Here is a 17,998-nt window from a genome sequence, read left to right as displayed (position 1 = left end):
AAAAAGACTGGGAAAACCACAAACAGTTTCTGCTCTAATGAGAACAGAGCACTTTTTCAATTTCCTTGCCTTGTTCCCTAAGACAATTTCTGGTTTATGACACCCTATTCCCACTCCAGTTCTACCATTGTGCCCTATATGGAGTCTCACCAAAAGTCTTCTGAAAGTCAGACTATAGCTGGTGCTTTCCTTCCCTTAAACACTGGAAATTGAATAGCTCAACACCAAAGAAAACCTTCCCCTTAAAAAAGGCAGGTTAAGTTCTACTGCCATCCTCCACACTTGGTAGCTAATCAGCCCTACAGCAGGCAAAAACAACAACAACAAAATAATTGTGCATGATACAATTTATGATCTACATAGAGCTCCTGCTGCAATGATCTGGAGCTTGCCCAGAGCTGCAGGGTATGGTGCCTGCCTCACACCTTCACGAGACAGGTATTAACTTACATCTGCCAGGGCAAACTCCTTCATAAAACCTGTCACTTGGCATTACCAGCCCACGTGTTGGCCCAGCAACCAGTGCCCAAAGCCTAGATCCCCTAAAGACATGAAAGGGCAGATCCTCCAGAGTGCCAGAGCACTTAGTGATCTGGGTTCATTATCTCAGAAAGAGATGGTCCTTCCCATGTTTGTCAGCTTCTCCTCAGACTAATCTAACACCAAAGCTAAGCGAGACAAATTAAAGATTTCTTTCATGAAGACAAAGGAATCAAGGTTTAATGATAAACCTCCTGTTTATAACAAAAAGTTCACACAGCTCAATAGCAGGACATCTTTCTCATACTTACTGTTCTACCTAGGAACACGTAGATCCATCTCAGCCATTAGAGCTGGAGAAACAGTCCACATGCTAACCCCACCTTCTGCATCTGACTAGGGCAGCCCATTTCTTTTGGTACAAAGAGGTTATCTAAAGCCTATCTAGGAGATCTACATCTCTTTAAAACATTTTCTGGGTATTGCATTTTTTTTCTCTCCCTGTACTGTTCACACAGGGCATTGTTTGCACTGTAACTCTAACTCCTCCTTGCCCAAATGATACAATATACATACGCAGTTTACCACCTACTGAAGCAGTTAGCCTAGGGAACATGTAGTATATCCCTCACAGAGGTCTTTACAGATGAGTCAGACAAGTACCTGCTGTTCCTGACAGACAGTATTGACTGTGCTTTGGTCAAAAGGATAGACTAGATAACCTTGAGTCATTTCAAGCCCCACAGCTGAATTAAGCAGTGGGAAAAACATTCATGTGACCAGGTATACTATTGATCTTTGAGTCTTTGGGTTTAGATCTTTCACAGATTTAACACAGAAAGCTTTGTCCAAACTGTCCCTTTCTGTTACAGTAAATTCACACCCATTTAAGACTCAGTTATCAGAGGCTTCTTGCCTCTGTTCTTGCTCTGTTCCTACCCCAGGAAGCAGCCAGCCAGCTCTCACCTTGTTCCTGGCCTGTGCAGGTGTGCCAATGGGGAAACCCAGTCGGAGGACCATGCAGGGAGCTTTGGAGATGATTCGCACCACATAAAATGAGGAAGGCGTGGGATCCTCAGAGCTAGGGAGGAGGGATTAAGACAGGGCTGAAATAGCACAGATCTTGCTGCTCTGTTGTGTAGAGGCCTGCTCTGCAGAGCTCAACAGCCCACACAACTTGGCAGCAACACACATCAGTTCTAGTATGCAGAAACCCCCCAGTTGGCCTCCCTCTCCCTCTGGGCTGCGCCTGGAATGCAGTGGCAGCAGTTCAGAATACATAGGGTTTCATACCCACTTGTCCTGCTCTTATCCTCTCCTCTAGACATCTGCTTCTGGCCCATCACAACGTACTGGTCTAACTGGATCTTTGGTCTGGCCATATGCCCAATTTCCCACACAGGACTGCTTCAGAGCCACTCACCCGTGTATCAGTTTGACGTAGGAGTAGCCCTCCACCAGCACGAAGCTGCTCCAGTCCCGTAGCAAGGAGGTGAGCGCTGAGTGAGAGATGCGGCACTGGATGGTGCTGTAGCGGCCATTGTTGCCCGGTGTGTGCAGGTGCTTGGGCACAGGCCTGCAGAGTGTGGCAGAAAGCCATTTTAGAATCACAGTTTCCCTTCTTCCTGCAAAGCCCAGAGAATTCCACTCCAACTCATCCTCTGAATGGTACATCAGCCTTATTCCTCCACAGCAGTCAATACCCGAGCACTTCCCCTACCTGTGCCTGCTGGCAAGAGCCACACTCCCTGAGCACACAAGGATCCGTCTCTCCACCTTACAGAGAGCACACTCTTGTATTGTTTCTTTCTCCATGCAATATACGGCTATTATTCACATAACTGTGCAACTAGGACAGGCCTCAAGAAAGCAACGCTTTTGGGAAAGACGTTTTCCAGCAGCAAACAAAAACATACAGGATAGTTCCAACTGGATGGTCCATACCCCCTGCAATCAGGAAATCCAGATCCAAGAGGGACTCGAGAAACATATTATGCTCCTGAAAACAGCCCCCATCCTTACAAAGACGACCTCCCAACCCACAGTCCCTCTCAGATAAATGAGCCTTCACCATCCACCACGTCCCATTAGTGAGGCCTTTCCCTTGGTCATAGGCACCTGCAAGACAGCTGCAACTTTGCAAATGGACTGAGCTGGATGCCCTGCTTTCCCAGGCTGGCCCACACTGTGCACATGAGCTCAGCCCTGCCAGTTACATACGTGTCATGCTCCAGAAGGAGAACTATACGATGCATGTGCAGCCACCTCTGCCAGAAGTTGGCATCCATGGAAAGGATAGGCTTCCAGTAGGAGGCAAACTGGGAATGGCTTGAGTCAGACCCACTGTGCTGCAGAGATAGCACCTGAGAAAATGACAGGGCAATATTCAGCAAGAAACTGTCTGGTTCCATCCAGAGAGCAGTAATCTCTCTAGCAGCTGAGCTGTGTAGGTCTAGAAGGCTAGCCCCATCCCTGGCTTTCTGTAACTGCCTCTCAGTAGAATAACTAAGTGCTTTCACATTGAAACAGGCAGTACAATGTAAGCAAAAATAAATCAGGTTCCTGAAATGTCAAGTTAATTAGGAATTTAACTACTTAGCATCAAGTAAATCAACCATGGAAAAGATGGCATATGTAATGGTGTGCTTTCTGATTAAGAAGGGGATATATGGCTTGTGTCAGCAGAGCAATTAAACACTGAGATAACTCGTCCGAGAGTGCTCATGCAAATAGTGTACCAGCAATGGGTGGCATTGGGCAACTCTAATGTGTTTGTATGGTAACACTGTGATTCCATCAACTACCGCAACTCTGCTGACACAGAAATAAAGTGGTAGTTAGCCATAAGATGGCATGCTCCAGATATACTGTGGGATACATAACCCTACACAGTGAAAGTTTACTACGCAAACCTAAAGAAGTAAAAGGCTTAAGCAATAAAATTAAAGAGATAGTTCTCTTAAATTAAAGGTCTCCTAGCTTTGATATCTGCTAGTCACTTTCTACTAATGCCAAGGACACTGCTAGCTGGGAACAGATAATATGCTAGCACTTCTGCTCAGTGAGCTTCAATGAGTTTGAATTTTGTAGTGGAAACTATTAGTTCCTATTTTGTTTAGTTTCTGCTGTGCAGATGACAAGTATCTCTCCTGCACCTTCCACATGAGTGCTCAGAGCAACGAGCCTACTAAATAACAACTATTCAGCGCATCCTATATCTTCATCTGACAGTGCTGAGCTACGTCACCCAGGCACAACACTGCTAGCAGCAACTTCACACATATGAGGTATCCGCTGAAAAGACACAGCGAAAGTAAGCGTGTGAGCCTCCTCCCCATCGGTCTCACACATCACATCACCACAGCATAAGGCTTCACAGCACACTTAGGAGATGACTTGTGGGGCTTAGAGGTATAGTCGCAGCAATAAAGACATAGGGTGATGTCTCAGAGGGGAAAAAGTATGGGATGGGATGTTCGCAGGCACTGCATTGCACCTGAACTCTGCCACTGAGCAGGACAAAGAGCAAGAGATGAAGCCTGAGAGTTATGGAAGATCTTGATTGCCTGTTGGGACTCCGCATCCCCTGGTGCAAGACAGAACAGGCAGGAGGGACAAGCTATCCCACATTAAATGGGAGAGAGAGGGAACATACCGGAGTGGTGGAGCCTGGGGGGATGTAGAAGAGGGGTACCCCGTTCTTGGTGCTTTCAGGAATGGTGAAGTGTTCTGGGACTGTGTCAAAAGACTGCAGATGAACCAACATCTGATCTGTCTGGTTGATGCTGAAAGAGAAGAGGCAGTTAGCCGCAAAAGCCCACGCTCTCCCCCTTGCTGCCCCAGTCAACCCAGCATCTGCACACACAGCACTCCCTATGTATTGGGAGCCCACCTACACCAACATAGTTTTCTAGGGCAATGCTGGGATTCAATGCCTGATTGCAAAGAGCACGTTAAGGGAGTTCAAGTGTAACAGCCTAATATATAAGGAGGATGATGAAAGCTGGGAAGGAAGTGCTAGAAAAGGAATCTGCCAAATAGCAGGGAGTAACAGTCACCTGGGCCAGGAAATGGTTATAATCCACAGGCCCTTCAGGCCTAGAGACTTGAGGTGTTGCTCTTAGTGTGACCATGCAGCTGTGCTGTAAGAACACACCACCTCCATAGGATGGCAGTCAGAGTTAAGGTTTGCATCACAGGACCAGGACTCAGGGGCAAAAATACCTTCACCGTGAAGTAATCTTACAAACTAGGTCACAGGACAAGTCTTTTCCTTTGCTAAATGGCAAGCTTGTCACCAGTCATGCCTCTTCCTCAGAGCACATTCCTTTGGGACCCTGGCCTGGGATGGCCACCTGCACAACCCATGCCCCAGCACGACGAGGCAGGAATTTCTTGGTTACATCAAACACTGAGATCTGCTGGGGATGGTCCGGCTCACCTCTGCAAGGTGTTCCAGAAGCGCCGGATGACTGTAGTGCGGTACAGACTGGTGATAGGCTTCCTCATGGTGCAACTGATGTCATGCAAGATGTCATAGCTTCCCTCCATGGTCACCTCTACCCATGTGCTGCGCTTTGATGGGTCCAGGGGCCACGGTGTCACAGCTAAGTACTCTATCCTCATGTTATGCTTCCAAAGCAGCACTAGTTTCACCTCCAGCTGAGATCCACCTGCATGGGAACAGAGGAGCAAATTCAAGTGTTTGTTTGGTACACATCTGAGCTTTATCTCTGACCAGGGACTCCCAAGTACTGTGAGACTGTTTGATTGCTATAAGGAGGGACAAGTAATCTAACAACTGTTTCCTCTAGCTGAAGTCATTCTCACTCCTCCCCAACAGAGGGAGGCTTTGCTTACACAGCAGCATTCGGTGACCAGTTCTTTAAATGTACATGTAGTGTCTAAACTAGAGAATGCAACTGAAACTCGGAGGATATGCTGACATTTGCAATGGATTCTCTACTTCACGGCCTCATCTTTGTTTCCAAGAAAACTGTTGCTTTGCACAGATGAGCAGGGCCTTTAAGCTATAAAGTTTTCTCATCTGCACTCTGCAGAGGTAATCTATCCCATTGTAGAAACATGGACACTTGGACATGATGGGCCCAGATCATAAACAACCTGGAAGGTGAGGCCCAATTCTTGAATTAAACTCCATGTTCTTCCTGCACAGACAGGATTTGATGCAATGTAGAACTTCAAGAACCAAAGGCTTCTCACCATGTTTACCCTCTTTTCCTCCCAAAATTAAGAAGTTAAGAATGAATATTCACCCACTCTTCAAACTGTATATTTTTACCTTTTTCTTTAAGCGGGCCATTGCATCTTTAGCAAGATTAACACAAGCACCTGACAGCAAGCCTCACTGAATCAGAAGAGCAGAAAACTGTCATACTCTTGCTGACTGTGCATGTGTATTTGTACCAAAACAACCCAGAGAAACACATGACTTTCTATAACAGTGCCACGCTGCTGTTTCAACTGCTCAATCATCTATTCTGATGTCCAACCTGCTCTGTAGTTTGCCAGACTTGCAGCATTTGTAAGATAAGTGACTGGATGTGCTCGAAACTGTCCGAACAGGTCATCAGCCTGGATCCTATGTTTCCTGCAGAGTTGCATTTGCTGCTGTCATAGGCACATCATGCCATCCCCTTCACAGGCTGATTATACTCCATTTTAGAGTCATCTTGCTTATTGCTCCCGTGGTCCCTGCTAGGAGGCTCCCTCAGAGTACTCTTGCCCCCTCAATGTTTAGAAGAAACCTTCCAGAGTACATGCCAAATTCATGCTCGGTTGTTTTTTTGATTAAATTATTTTTATTCTGAGAAGCTTCATTTCCATGACATTGACAAGGAGTGTGCGCTAGGGGAGGAAATCCTTACCCAGTTTCAGCTGTTACTGTGCACATTAAACCAAGCCATGGCCATCAGCCTATGATAGAATATCCATTCCCCTCAACAGTCCCAGACCTTCTTGTACCTCAAGAATTCACCTTTCCTGAACAAAGGTGATCAAAGGTGTATACTATATTTCACCTGTATTTCATCTGAGGGACTGCTAAGATTTTATTTAAGGTCACTTGTATTTTCCACAATGGGTGCTTTGTGTTCCTATAAATGCATTTGCCATGGTTGTACCATCTGTTGTTTCCATATGACGATTGTTTAGTTTATCAGGGAGGATAAACAAGAATTTACAAAATTTGTCTCTTTCCATTTGATACTGTCACTTCACTCATTGCTTTAGTGCTCTTCCACTGCTTTCTGCACAATATTTTGGTTCTCGTAACAAAGCCTAATTCATCAACAGCAAACATAATAAATAAATTCCTACATTTTTTGCCTAGATCATTAATAAAAATATTTCCCACTTCCACCTGTGTTTCCATTAGTCATCCTGGCTTTACTCCTACAATCCAACACAAGCAAAACTAAAAACACAGGCAAAATATTTGCTTAGTTTGAAGTCATACCTAGATGAATCTTCAGCTTGTTCTTACTGCGCAGCAATCTATTTCTGGTTCTTGACTTTACAGCCAATAAAAGTTTTTGCTGCTTTGACTTCTTTCATAAAGTCCAGCTCTGTCTTTTAGAAAACTCACTTTGTCTTCTCAATTCCTGACACTGAAAACAGCCACTCTCACTGGCCAGCTCGTGCCCAGCCATTTTTGGTGCTGGACTGATTCACAGAGGAAGATGAAGTTCTGAAAAATGTCCTCCAGGCTCTCCTCAACACACAGCAACACAAAATAGTCAGTGAGAATTTTTTTTGTTACAGAGGGCAACCCTCTGACATTGTCCCAGAAAGAAACAGGGGAGGAGCTGAGCTCCATCACATGCCATGGCCCTACAGCTTCTCAGACACAGCTTCTCTCCCTTCCAATCCTCCCCCTTTTGCAAGCACTTCTGCATTCCTAACTAACCATAGTAGCCTTCTAAATGCCTAAATATCTAAAAATCAAATAGTGAGGGTAACCAGAGCACTTATAAATATCACAAACAACCTCTCCAGGCAACTCTGAGCACAAAGCTAGCTATTTATTCTATTTTGCCCTTGGCAAAGTGAAGCAGAAAAGCGACAGTGTCAAAGTCCACAACTGCACTCTTTCCTCTTGCTTCACAGCCAGCTGGCTCCTTAATAGCCTTTAGTTTGCAAGTTTTGGCAAAAGCTTTTGGCAATCCAGGTTAATTAACTGTTCTTTGTTATACAGTTCTTTACAGAATGGCCCACAGAGCCCTGATTAGCCAAACATGTTTTTCCTTAGCAGAGGCAGTGCTGAATGTCTAAGTGTCTCCAACTTTTGTAAAGCCTACTTTAAGATGTTAGTTCAACAATTTTTCTGATCACAGCCAGCAACTCCCCAGAGCATTTAGCCTTTCCAAAGTCTAAGTAACATTATCTGCTACTATTCTGAAGGCTGGCATAGAAATACACACTGTATTTTTGATAGTTCAGACATCTCATTTTTAAATTCCTCTAAAAAAACTTCATGAAAATACACAGGAAGTCTTTCTGGCTCAGGGAGTCTCTGAGCTGCAAAGAGCTAGAGAGTGCTCAAAGGGAAGAAAAAAGGAAACGAGAAAGGATATATAGTGCACATTTACCCTATTCTTATTCCTGCCTGTGCACCTGCCCATAGCTATTCACCACAGAAGGCAACTCTGATCCAATGCAGCTGCCCTTCTGCTCTCTGCTCTTGTAAAAATGGAAGACCGATCCATTTAGCATTCCAAGGGCTAAAAGGCAGCAGGAAGATACCTAGACGAAAGCGCAGGGAGCATGGTGAAGAAGTGGTGATACTTCCGATACATTCCTCCAGAGTCCAGGAATTTGCTGCTTTACAATAACCTGAGCTAGAGGTTGTAGCTACACCTTTGTACAAAAAGGTACATTGTGAACTTGTCTGATTGCTTCTTGAATGATTCACACCTGCTACCTCTTCCAGCATTTCTATATAGGACTTCACAGTCACCAAGGGCACTTCACCATTGCTGCCAGATTAAAGAAGGGCTCTTTCTCCAGCGCTGTCCAAGCTGTAAGTGAACTGGTGCATAGAAGGATAAAAGACACAATACTGAGCACAGTTTGGATAGGAACTCATTTGTCAGACTGTTTCATAGTCTTTCCTAGACAAGGAGAGTGCAATGGACCTAACCTGCCTGGATTTAAGGGAAGTATCTCATGCCACACCTACAGGAGATTAGTGAAAGCATTCTGCAGACAATACTAGAAGAGCTGTCTCAGTGAGAAACCTTAGCAGATTCTTACTTTTAATAGAAAACTCCTGAAACAAGAAATTACGGGTATTCCTGGAAGACCAACTTTAGAAATTATCCCACCTAATATAATTGTTAACAACCTTCCCAAAAAAAGCTGGTTTAGATCCAAACAGTTTGTAAGAAGCATCAAGCCAAAAGAACTGTAATTCCCAGTCATCACACAGGAACAGTGTGAAGAACAGCACATTTAGGGACTACTAAACAAACAAAAACCAATAAAACATCCCTGAGGACTCATCGGTTGGAAGTAAAGGTGTGTGAAAGATGCAGGGATTTCTGTGCTAACAATGCAATGCAATCATGGAGAAAGCTCATGTGATTCCTGGTATATCAGATACGGTATTTTACTTCAGAAGCAGGGAAGCATTAGCATTACTACACAAGACACCGATAAACCACATTTACAACACTCTTATCAACTGTTGCAAGAAATATGAGACCAAACTGTGAAAAGCGAACAACTGAGGGGGGAAAGAAAAAAAGTGCTATTAAGATGAATAAACAGAACAGAAAGCCTGCCCTTACAAATGGAGGCTGAAACATTGGCTTGCTTAACCTGCCAAAAGGGAGGTTACAAGGAGAAAGGCATTGTTCTTAAATATGCTTACGCAATGCCAGAGGAGGATAAACTTAATTAAGGATAATAAAGTCACACAGGTCTAATTTGGTCTGACTGAGTTTAGAAAGGAAGCTAGCAACTAAGCTCTGGGACAATCTTCCAAGCAGAGCAGTGGCATAAGATATTTACACAGTTTTTAAGGCAGACCATAGTAAATTCATAGAAGATATCATATGGCAAGTTTGGAATGATTTTGGAGTCATATCACAGACTTTGATTTTCTGACATAAAACATATTCTGCGTACTAATATCCCCAAAAGAATAGTGAAGACACTAGATCACCATGTGTTGTACAAGTTTACACTGCGTTTTAAGAGTTCCATCCTCCAGGCCTCCTGCTGGTCACTGTGACGGTCAAGAATAATTTCTTCTCTTTCTTGCAATTCATAGCTTGCATTTGGATTTTTTCACCTCCCCTTCAGTTAAAGCACTACCACTAGTCACAGCTGGAGATGGAAAATTAGGTAGGGTTTACTGGCACTCCTTGGGATACTCAAACCCCTCAAGGTCCCTAGTCAGCAGCTAGTTCTCACACTCCAGGTGCCACCATCTCTAGTAAGTCAGATGAGAGAACAAGACCACTGGATGGTTTTATGTTGTCCTAGTATTGGTCATGGGCCTGATTGATCCAGCATTTTCACCTAACAATATCCCTGTTTCCCCTAATTCCCTCCTTTGGAAGACTGCAGTTTGGAGGCATTAAATCTGTTGCACCAAAAGGCTCAACTCTGTGTTTAGTACTTTGGACTGCATCTAGCAAAGGACTAGAAAGAGATGACAAAAGGAGAAATACAGAGGAAACTCCAGAAAACTCTGCAAAACCCCAAGTTCTGTCACTAGTTACCCTGCAATTGTGGGGACTCACTTCCAAGATACAGAGGGTCCCAGTCTGTCTGTTCCTCCCCAGGCACTTAGAGCCACAGACGACGAGCCTGGGAAGTGCACAACAATACCGGACAGTCCTGCGTCAGGCAATTATTCATGAAAACAAACTTAGAGTTTGGAGAAAATGGCTCCTTCCTCCACAATACCAGCCATTCTGCTGAGATGTCAGACCCTGCACTTCCCTCTAAACAGCTGAGAAGAGAGTCCTATCCTAGCCTCCAGCCCGCAACGCAGCTGAGTCACCTTTCGTGATGTTGACCTCACGGATGCTGTAGCCCTCACGCAGCCGGACTGAGACAATGCTTACGAGGTCAGCATGCACCTCCTTCTCAGTGTGCTTCTTCCTCCTCATTGCCAGAGCAGGGTTGCTGCTTGCAGACACCAGGTGCTCATTGAACAGTCTGTGCTGGGACACTGCAAACAGCAGAGATCGGGTTTGTGAGGGAGCAGCTCCCCTGCTCATCATCGCACAGCAAAAGCCCTCCCAAAGTGCTTTACAAAAGCTGCCAGGAACACTCCTTGGCCTGAAGAACAGTGCATCCTTCAGGTACCACTTACACCCACTCCTGACTCTGCAACACAGCAAACAGGTCTATTAGCATGGCCAAGGGGCCTGGGAAACGGGCAGGGTGAGATGCCAGGCCCTGCTTCCTCTGGGACAGCCTTTGTGACAAGGCATGCGTCGGAGTTACATATTTAGCCTAGACAGGCAGAAACTGCACAGCTGCTGCAACAGCCGCACAGCAAGCTTTTGGGCTTTAGCCCTTTTCCTGGAAAACCTTGAATTCCCAGGTGCTTTCTAGAAGGCATCAGGATGTGGAAGTCTTAAGTTTAAAGCACTAACATCTGATCTTTTTAAGACTCAACATTCCCAAGTCCCAGGCCAGCTCTCTTCAAACTTGTCACTGCACATGACTTCTGCTGCCAAGTTACAGAAAGTGCAGATGGCACCAGCACATTGCCAGGGCATGAAAAGGTATTTCAACATTTTACTGGTAACTAATCTCACCTGGCATACTCTCAGTCACTAACATCCACAAAATAAGAACAACCAAGACGGAATTTGGGACAGTTCTCAGGGGTCTAGTTTTTAAATCCAAACTGCCATCTGCAAGCCCGATTAGAACAAGCTCTCCAGACCCTCCCCATTTGCAAGCTAGCCAGTGTGCAGGAAAGGTCAGACAAGAGCTTCTCATCCCCTCCAAGTTCCAACACACCGGGCCTAACTGCAGTTTGCTGAGTGAAGTCCACAGAAAGGGGAACAGTGCAAAGCGGGACATTGGTTTTCCCTGATCCATCCAGTCCCTGGAACCAGGAGGGGAGTCACAGATGAGGCTGCATGGTCCAATAGTGCCCAGAGCCTACAGGAGGCATGGCCCAGAGGGGACAAGGGAGAGTATCAGCATAACCAAGCCTGGGGGAGTCAGCCCAAAGAGAGGTGCTGTAAGACATACACCTGCTGGAAGGAGGACATGCACATTCCTCACCACAGTAGTATTCTGGATTCAGGGACTCCCCAGTACGCAGAAAGGAGTATAGCAGAAATGCCTTATGATACACATTCAGATCCAGGTTCAGGGGATCCAGCTCAGGGCACGTGGAGAGGTAAGCACCAAAAGTGGCCATGGCGATGAATTTCATCAGTTCCACATTGGGAACGTGGCCAAAGCTGCAATCATATGAGTAGACACCGCCCACCTACAGGATGGATAAAGAAGATAAGGACAAGGCAGAGGACTGGTAAGGGCCTCAAACAAGCAGAGAAGTTCCCTCTTCACCTCTGGAGGTGAACGCCACTGACAACAACCCACCTTCCTCCCTCTGCCAGGCAGCAGCCCCCACAATCCCTGCTAATGGCAGACATACCTGTACAAAGGAGCAGGCCACTGTGCCACTGCGGAGCTGGTTGAGTAAAGTCTCGCACACAGCCACATCAGGGACACTAGTCACACCATCCGTAATTATTATTATACCTGTAAACAAAGCAGTATCTTTGTGCATCTTTCCTCTCAACCAGCTACCACTCTCCCAGTATATCCACCAGAGACAAAATCTAGGCAGGGTAAAAGTACAAAGGAAAATCCTGAGGTTGGTTTAGAGCTTCCAAGGCGTTCTGGAGCTAGTGAACTTCCTGACTAGGTACAGCAACGCACTCAGGCAGAGAACAGCTCTGCATACCCTGGGTTGTCCCAAGCAATGGTCACAGCTGTGCTTCCTCACGAACTCCCTAACGCTGACACATGGCACATGGTGCAGTGTTGTCCTCCCCATTCCCACCACAATTCCCCCTTAGAGTGCAGAGCAAAAGCTGCTGTTGAAGTTTCATCTCTAACAGAAGGGTCCATGCACCAGCCCTTTTAAAATTAATCTCAGTCTAAGGCAGGAGGAATACAACCCTTCGCAAACAACCGGGCAAACCTTAACCCAGAGGATGAAGCCAACCTGCACTGGAGTTGGAGGGCAGCAGCTGCAGTGCTAGGATCCCCTGTCGGACCATGCTGACAAGGCCAACATCGGCAGTGACAACAGACACACTGGGCTTCCTCCCAGACGACTCCTGTATGTCACCAGGGCTCTCTTGGCTCAGGGGTGACAAATCCACCTGGAAAAGTGAAAAAAAAACAAACCAACCACACAGGCCCCATGGGGCAGACTTCAGCCTAGCTCTAGTTTTCACTCTCCCAGTCTTCAGTTTAGCAGCCCCATGGTACCACAGCCCTGGTGTACTTCAGCAGACTCCACTTCTAGGTTTAATTTCCAGGTGCTTTCAAAGTCCTGGTCATTTGGGCCCCTTAAAACAGCTGGGCAAAGCTCCTTGGAGGTGGAGGAAGGAGACAACATGCTCAGAGCTTTATTATAATCTGATTTCTTACAGAAGGGGAAAGATGAGATGCTTTGGGGTCACTAAAGCTCTTCTGCAGAGCAAAGCAGTTCCCAATTAAAGAGATAGTGAATACCTCATTCTTCCTTGTCATTTAGTAGAAGCTGCAGCTACCCAGCATCTACTCAAGTAAAGCCCAGAAACACTGGAGAGACAGAGACACATATGTCTCACTTACAAAGTACTGCAGCAGAGGGGGTAAGGAGCCTTGTAAGGACAGAGTCCAGTACCTACACATTTAACTCTGTTCAAACAGCACTCGTTATGCAGTGCTGATATAAGTAAATGCAGGTAGGCTTCTCCTGCATGTTCTATGAAAAATATCCCCCAGGCAACCCTGAAATTTGTATAATTAGACTGATGAGGAACCTACTGTGTTCATAGTCTCCTCATTTCCAGAAGGCTCTGGCAGTTCAACCATGTAATAAACTATTGCTTCATTTTCACTGCTCATGCAGAGAATGGTCGAGACCCTCCCCTGCAAAGCTACAGATGATTGCAGCCGGGAAAAAAAAAATTAAAACTAACTAAACTTTTGTTCTGTACAAATGGGAGCAGTCTGTGGCTATGAGCAAAAAAATCTGACTATCCATCACTTTAATTTGCCAGATGCCTTAAATTCAGACGCTTGTTGACAGCGATACAGCTAATGCAACTTCAAAAGTAAAAAAAGTTTCAGTCCCTGCCCTTCCCCTGGGGCCTCCCGCCTCCACTCCACAGCCTGTGGCAGGACTTGCCAGTCCCTCTGGCCTGCAAGCGCGTCTCTTTCCTCCATTTGCATGGAAGAAGTTACAGAGTAGTTTACCATGAGAGGAATACTGCATCAAGTAGGAATGCATACAAAGCACTGCAAAAACACCAGCTGGACACATTAGTAAAGGTATTTACCTCCTTCAATCTTCTTTCTGTTCCAGGATTGACAGCCTTAGCATTCAAAGATAGAAATTTCAGCTAGAATATGAGAGCTGAAGCACTTCAGATATGCAACTGCAATAGATCACCAGGAACCTCTTGCTCATCTGATTTTGACTTTTTTTTTTTTCTTTTTGCCCAAACTCTAATAACTAATGCTAAATAAGAACTAAATAACCTCAGCCAGGCCAATAATGCCTTTGACTGTAAGAAGGATGCCCATAGATACAATTGCAACTGCCATGTGAACATGGCAGTATCACAATGTAATCACAATCCTCAAGTTCTTCATTTCCAAGATCAGGAGAGACGACCTTGATGAGAAATCCATAGACATTCTGAATCCCTAGAGAGTCTCACTTTTAACATCATCCGAAGCTGTAGTTTATAATGCTATCATTAATTTGCTGATACCTGTATCTGTGGCTATGAAACAGCACCTGCCACAGATTTCAAGGAGTATTAGAAACTGCACCAGCTGTTTATTCAGTTTCATGGTCAGTTTTCAAGGTAACAAGGAAGTATTTTCATTCAACACAATGTAACAAGGGCCAAAGGCATACTCACAGCTATTTACAGATTAATGATATGGGCATAATCACCCCTCCCACCATCTTTTTCAGAGAGAAAGCACATCCTACAGTTTGTCCCGTGATGTACAAGAAGTCAGGCTGCTTTATTGCACAATAATCTTGGGGAAGGTAACCATTCTCATCAGTCCTTCTAAACACTTATTGGTTCTGCTTTCCCCAGTGTTGATGTCTCATTAATGGAACCCACAAAGTTATCTTACAAACCCCTTAGTTGTTCCTTCTCCAGACCCACACCACTGTTCTTCCTGCCACCCCACCCCAGAGGGGCCTCAGAGTGCAAATCTCCAGGGATTCAAGAGACTTCAACCACCTCTGCCCTCCTCACCTGCGGTTTGGGTTCATACTGTTGCTGGAGCATCTCTGCCACTTTGTTCTCAAAGGCACATAGCTGTGTGTAAACTTGGTGCAGAAAGGCATCTCGCTTTGTCTCGTCCAGCTGACAGCCCTGGAATAGTACCTGGCCCAAGGACACACATGTCACTCATCAAGTTAAGGTTTTGGAGCACCAGCCCCCAAAACAATACACAGGAACACAGTTCTGCACAGTGAAGCTCAGACATGTCCCTGACAAAGTACAGGTACAGGACAGGCCTCTTCTCACTATTCCTGCTCAGGGCCAACTGCCAGTGAGCAGCAGCATCTCGTGGCATCTGCAGTGCACTCCGCAGCAGATGCTCACATCACTCTCTGGGAAATCTCCATCATGGGTAAGAAATTTCTACTTCATCTGCCTTCTTCCAGGATAAGCAGTTGTCAGGAGAAAGCGATGTGGGATCCTTGTTAGAAGCCATTAACTCTGGTCTGATGTTTCTAAGGAAGGCTTGTTTGTTTTAATCTAACTCACCTATAGATGGATACAATTATCTTCCAGCAAGTGGCTGGATAAAGGAGCAGCACATTGAAATAAAGAAAATAAAAAATTAGACTGCACATTACAAAAGAGGCTGAGTGATGTGACAGAGTGAGCCTGCCACCACAGCAACTTCTCCAAGCTGACAAGCACTACACTTCTATTTACAGATGCCACCATTGTACAGGCAATCTCTGTCTGCAACCAGGAGGCAAAGCAGTTATGTGTAGATAAAGAACTCAACAGACAAGTGGGATGCTGCATGTTATCCATATCCCCTCAACCTCAGATGGGCAAGATCTCATAATGACAAAGGAAAAGTAAATGATTACAATATAAACACACTTTCCTGGATCAGTGATACACATCTATACCTCTTTCTCCATAAACAGAACAAAGCTTAACCAGTTGTATCCAGAGATCATAATTCCTGGCCTTATACAATAAATTGGTCTTTAGAGAAACCCAAAAAAGAAAAACGCAGCAACTTCAGACTGCTCAATTTAGTGTAAATAGGCGAGAGACTGAGGCGAGCCTGATGGTGTCGGCAGGATAGGTGGACAAGACGACAGACAAGACATCATTGGCAAATGGAGAAATTCCTGCTATGCTTACTTTGGCAGGACCGAAGAATGGACCAAAGCGATGGCTGCGCTCTTCAAGCACTACACGGACCATTAAAAGCTGCAGCCTCGCAGAAGGCTTGGGCAGAGGCGGGTTGGGGAGAGAGAGGGAGGGAGCAAGCATTGACTAACTGGCTGCTCCTGTTACCACCCACTTTCTCTGGTTTTAGCAAAGGGGTGAAATATACCATCAGAAATGTGAAAATAAGGTGCAAATACTGTGAGGGGGAAGGGATCAATGATAAACAACAAAAACCACACTGGCATCATAAACCAGACTCAATTTATTAAACACACCTGCCCTGGCTCAAGTAAAATCTCATTGATAATCTCAACCTTGGGGCCAGTTGCTCTCTCCAGTAAGGATAACCATATTCATACCAGCACAAAAAGAGAGTAAGTTTTGTAGGAGGAGGCAATTATCTTTGAATAAACCACTGCTACACAGTTGGAGTAGGCAGACAAGCTTTTGGGCACTTCAGCTCTTCTTGAATGCTTCAAGGTAATTACAACAGGCCAAAAAGAATTAATCAACAGAAATTAAAAACAAAACAAAACAACACAACAAGCACACATTCAACCTGAGGGAAATATTCCCTGTGGCCCAACTCTTGAGATTGCGCCTGCGAGCGGTGTTCTCTGTCAGGCCCTGCTCTCCCAGGAGAAACCTCTGCCTCTTGCCCAGAAAGGAGAAGTTGCTCACACACACTTCCCCACCGCACCAGGCTGCACATTTTAATAAGACCAGTCTGCAGCATCACAGATAACAGAGTGCCGCTACCATATGCCCCCACTTCCCTCTGTGTTCACAGGAAGCCCATATAGCGAGATGCTCACAAGCTGAGCCATGCCAGCTGAGAGGCTGAACTTTACCTGATGAGACTGCAGGCCAATGATGGAGGAATAGGCCTGGATGGTGACAAAGATTTCTGGCTGGTAGATAATGTCTGAACCAGGGATACGAAAGGGTCTTAACAATCCCACCAAGCATCGGGAAAGGGCATGAAATACTTCATCAAAAATTATCTCCCCTGTTGAGTCATCCTACAGAAACAGAGAAAGGGAACAGCTTTTTCATCTTCCAGAACTTTCATTGCTGGTTGCCCTACCATGCAGAGCCAAGAGCAAACATCCTTCTGCAATGGCAGGTAGATTAAAGTAACAGCTCCCTGTAAACAAAAATCACACACTGAGCACTCAGTAGCGAAACAGGATCTGCAATTAAGCTGCCTAGCTAGGAGCACTGCATGCTGCCCTCGTGGGAAAAGCTAGGCTTCGTGGGCAATGCATGCTGCCCTCGTGGGCAAAAGTTAAGACTAACACAGAGAGGAATAAGCCTTCTCAGTAAATAAAATGGGTCCAGCCTTTTAACCCAGGACACCCCCAAGAGGTAGTTTCTGCACTTACCACAATCCCTGTGGAAGGGCTCAGATCAAGTTCAATCACAAATCGGTACTGGCGGGCCAGGAAGGTGACCCGTGTAGAGGGTACGAGGAGATAGGGCCTGGGCTGGACAGGCTCATCTGGCTGCCACCCGTTAGGCAGGATGCTGAGAACATCAAGTTCATTTTCTGACTTTACCTGCAAGAACAAGTAAATGGCACATGAGAGAACATCAAGCCAAGCCAAAGGAAGAATCAGAGAAAGGAACTGGGTCAAAATCATCTGCAGGGTCCAGCTGCTCCTGAGTGGCACAGAGCCAGCTTGCCACATCAGGCCGCGGAGACACCACCCGGCCCTGGACACCGACTCACCAGCTCCGGCTCGGGCACAGCCCAGATGACCTGATGGAGGCGGCTGAGGACCCAGGCGAGGCGCACGTTGCGGGAGATGCGATAGTCTTTCTTCATCAGAAGGAAGACATGTCCT

General features: G+C 45.7%; 1 protein-coding gene across 1 annotated transcript in view; it reads right to left on the bottom strand.

Moving 5' to 3' along the window:
• Window positions 1–17,979, bottom strand: part of SZT2 (seizure threshold 2 homolog (mouse)) — a 58,386-nt gene extending 40,407 nt beyond the window's left edge. Inside the window, exons 1-13 of the mRNA XM_009709212.1 lie at window positions 17,884–17,979; window positions 17,537–17,710; window positions 17,003–17,173; window positions 14,982–15,113; window positions 12,713–12,872; window positions 12,137–12,243; window positions 11,758–11,968; window positions 10,514–10,684; window positions 4,922–5,153; window positions 4,136–4,265; window positions 2,701–2,843; window positions 1,904–2,056; window positions 1,447–1,561 (exon numbers count right to left, since the gene is read on the bottom strand). Coding sequence (XP_009707514.1) covers window positions 1,447–1,561; window positions 1,904–2,056; window positions 2,701–2,843; window positions 4,136–4,265; window positions 4,922–5,153; window positions 10,514–10,684; window positions 11,758–11,968; window positions 12,137–12,243; window positions 12,713–12,872; window positions 14,982–15,113; window positions 17,003–17,173; window positions 17,537–17,710; window positions 17,884–17,979 — 1,995 coding nt within the window. The remainder of the gene's footprint in view (window positions 1–1,446; window positions 1,562–1,903; window positions 2,057–2,700; window positions 2,844–4,135; window positions 4,266–4,921; window positions 5,154–10,513; window positions 10,685–11,757; window positions 11,969–12,136; window positions 12,244–12,712; window positions 12,873–14,981; window positions 15,114–17,002; window positions 17,174–17,536; window positions 17,711–17,883) is intronic.
• Between the last annotated feature and the right edge of the window lie 19 nt (window positions 17,980–17,998).

Source organism: Cariama cristata, unplaced genomic scaffold, assembly GCF_000690535.1.
Source record: "Cariama cristata isolate BGI_N322 unplaced genomic scaffold, ASM69053v1 scaffold41931, whole genome shotgun sequence".
Taxonomy (NCBI): Eukaryota; Metazoa; Chordata; class Aves; order Cariamiformes; family Cariamidae; genus Cariama; species Cariama cristata.
The sequence above is the reverse complement of the archived record's forward strand: the minus strand, read 5'-3'. Positions and strand labels throughout refer to the sequence as shown.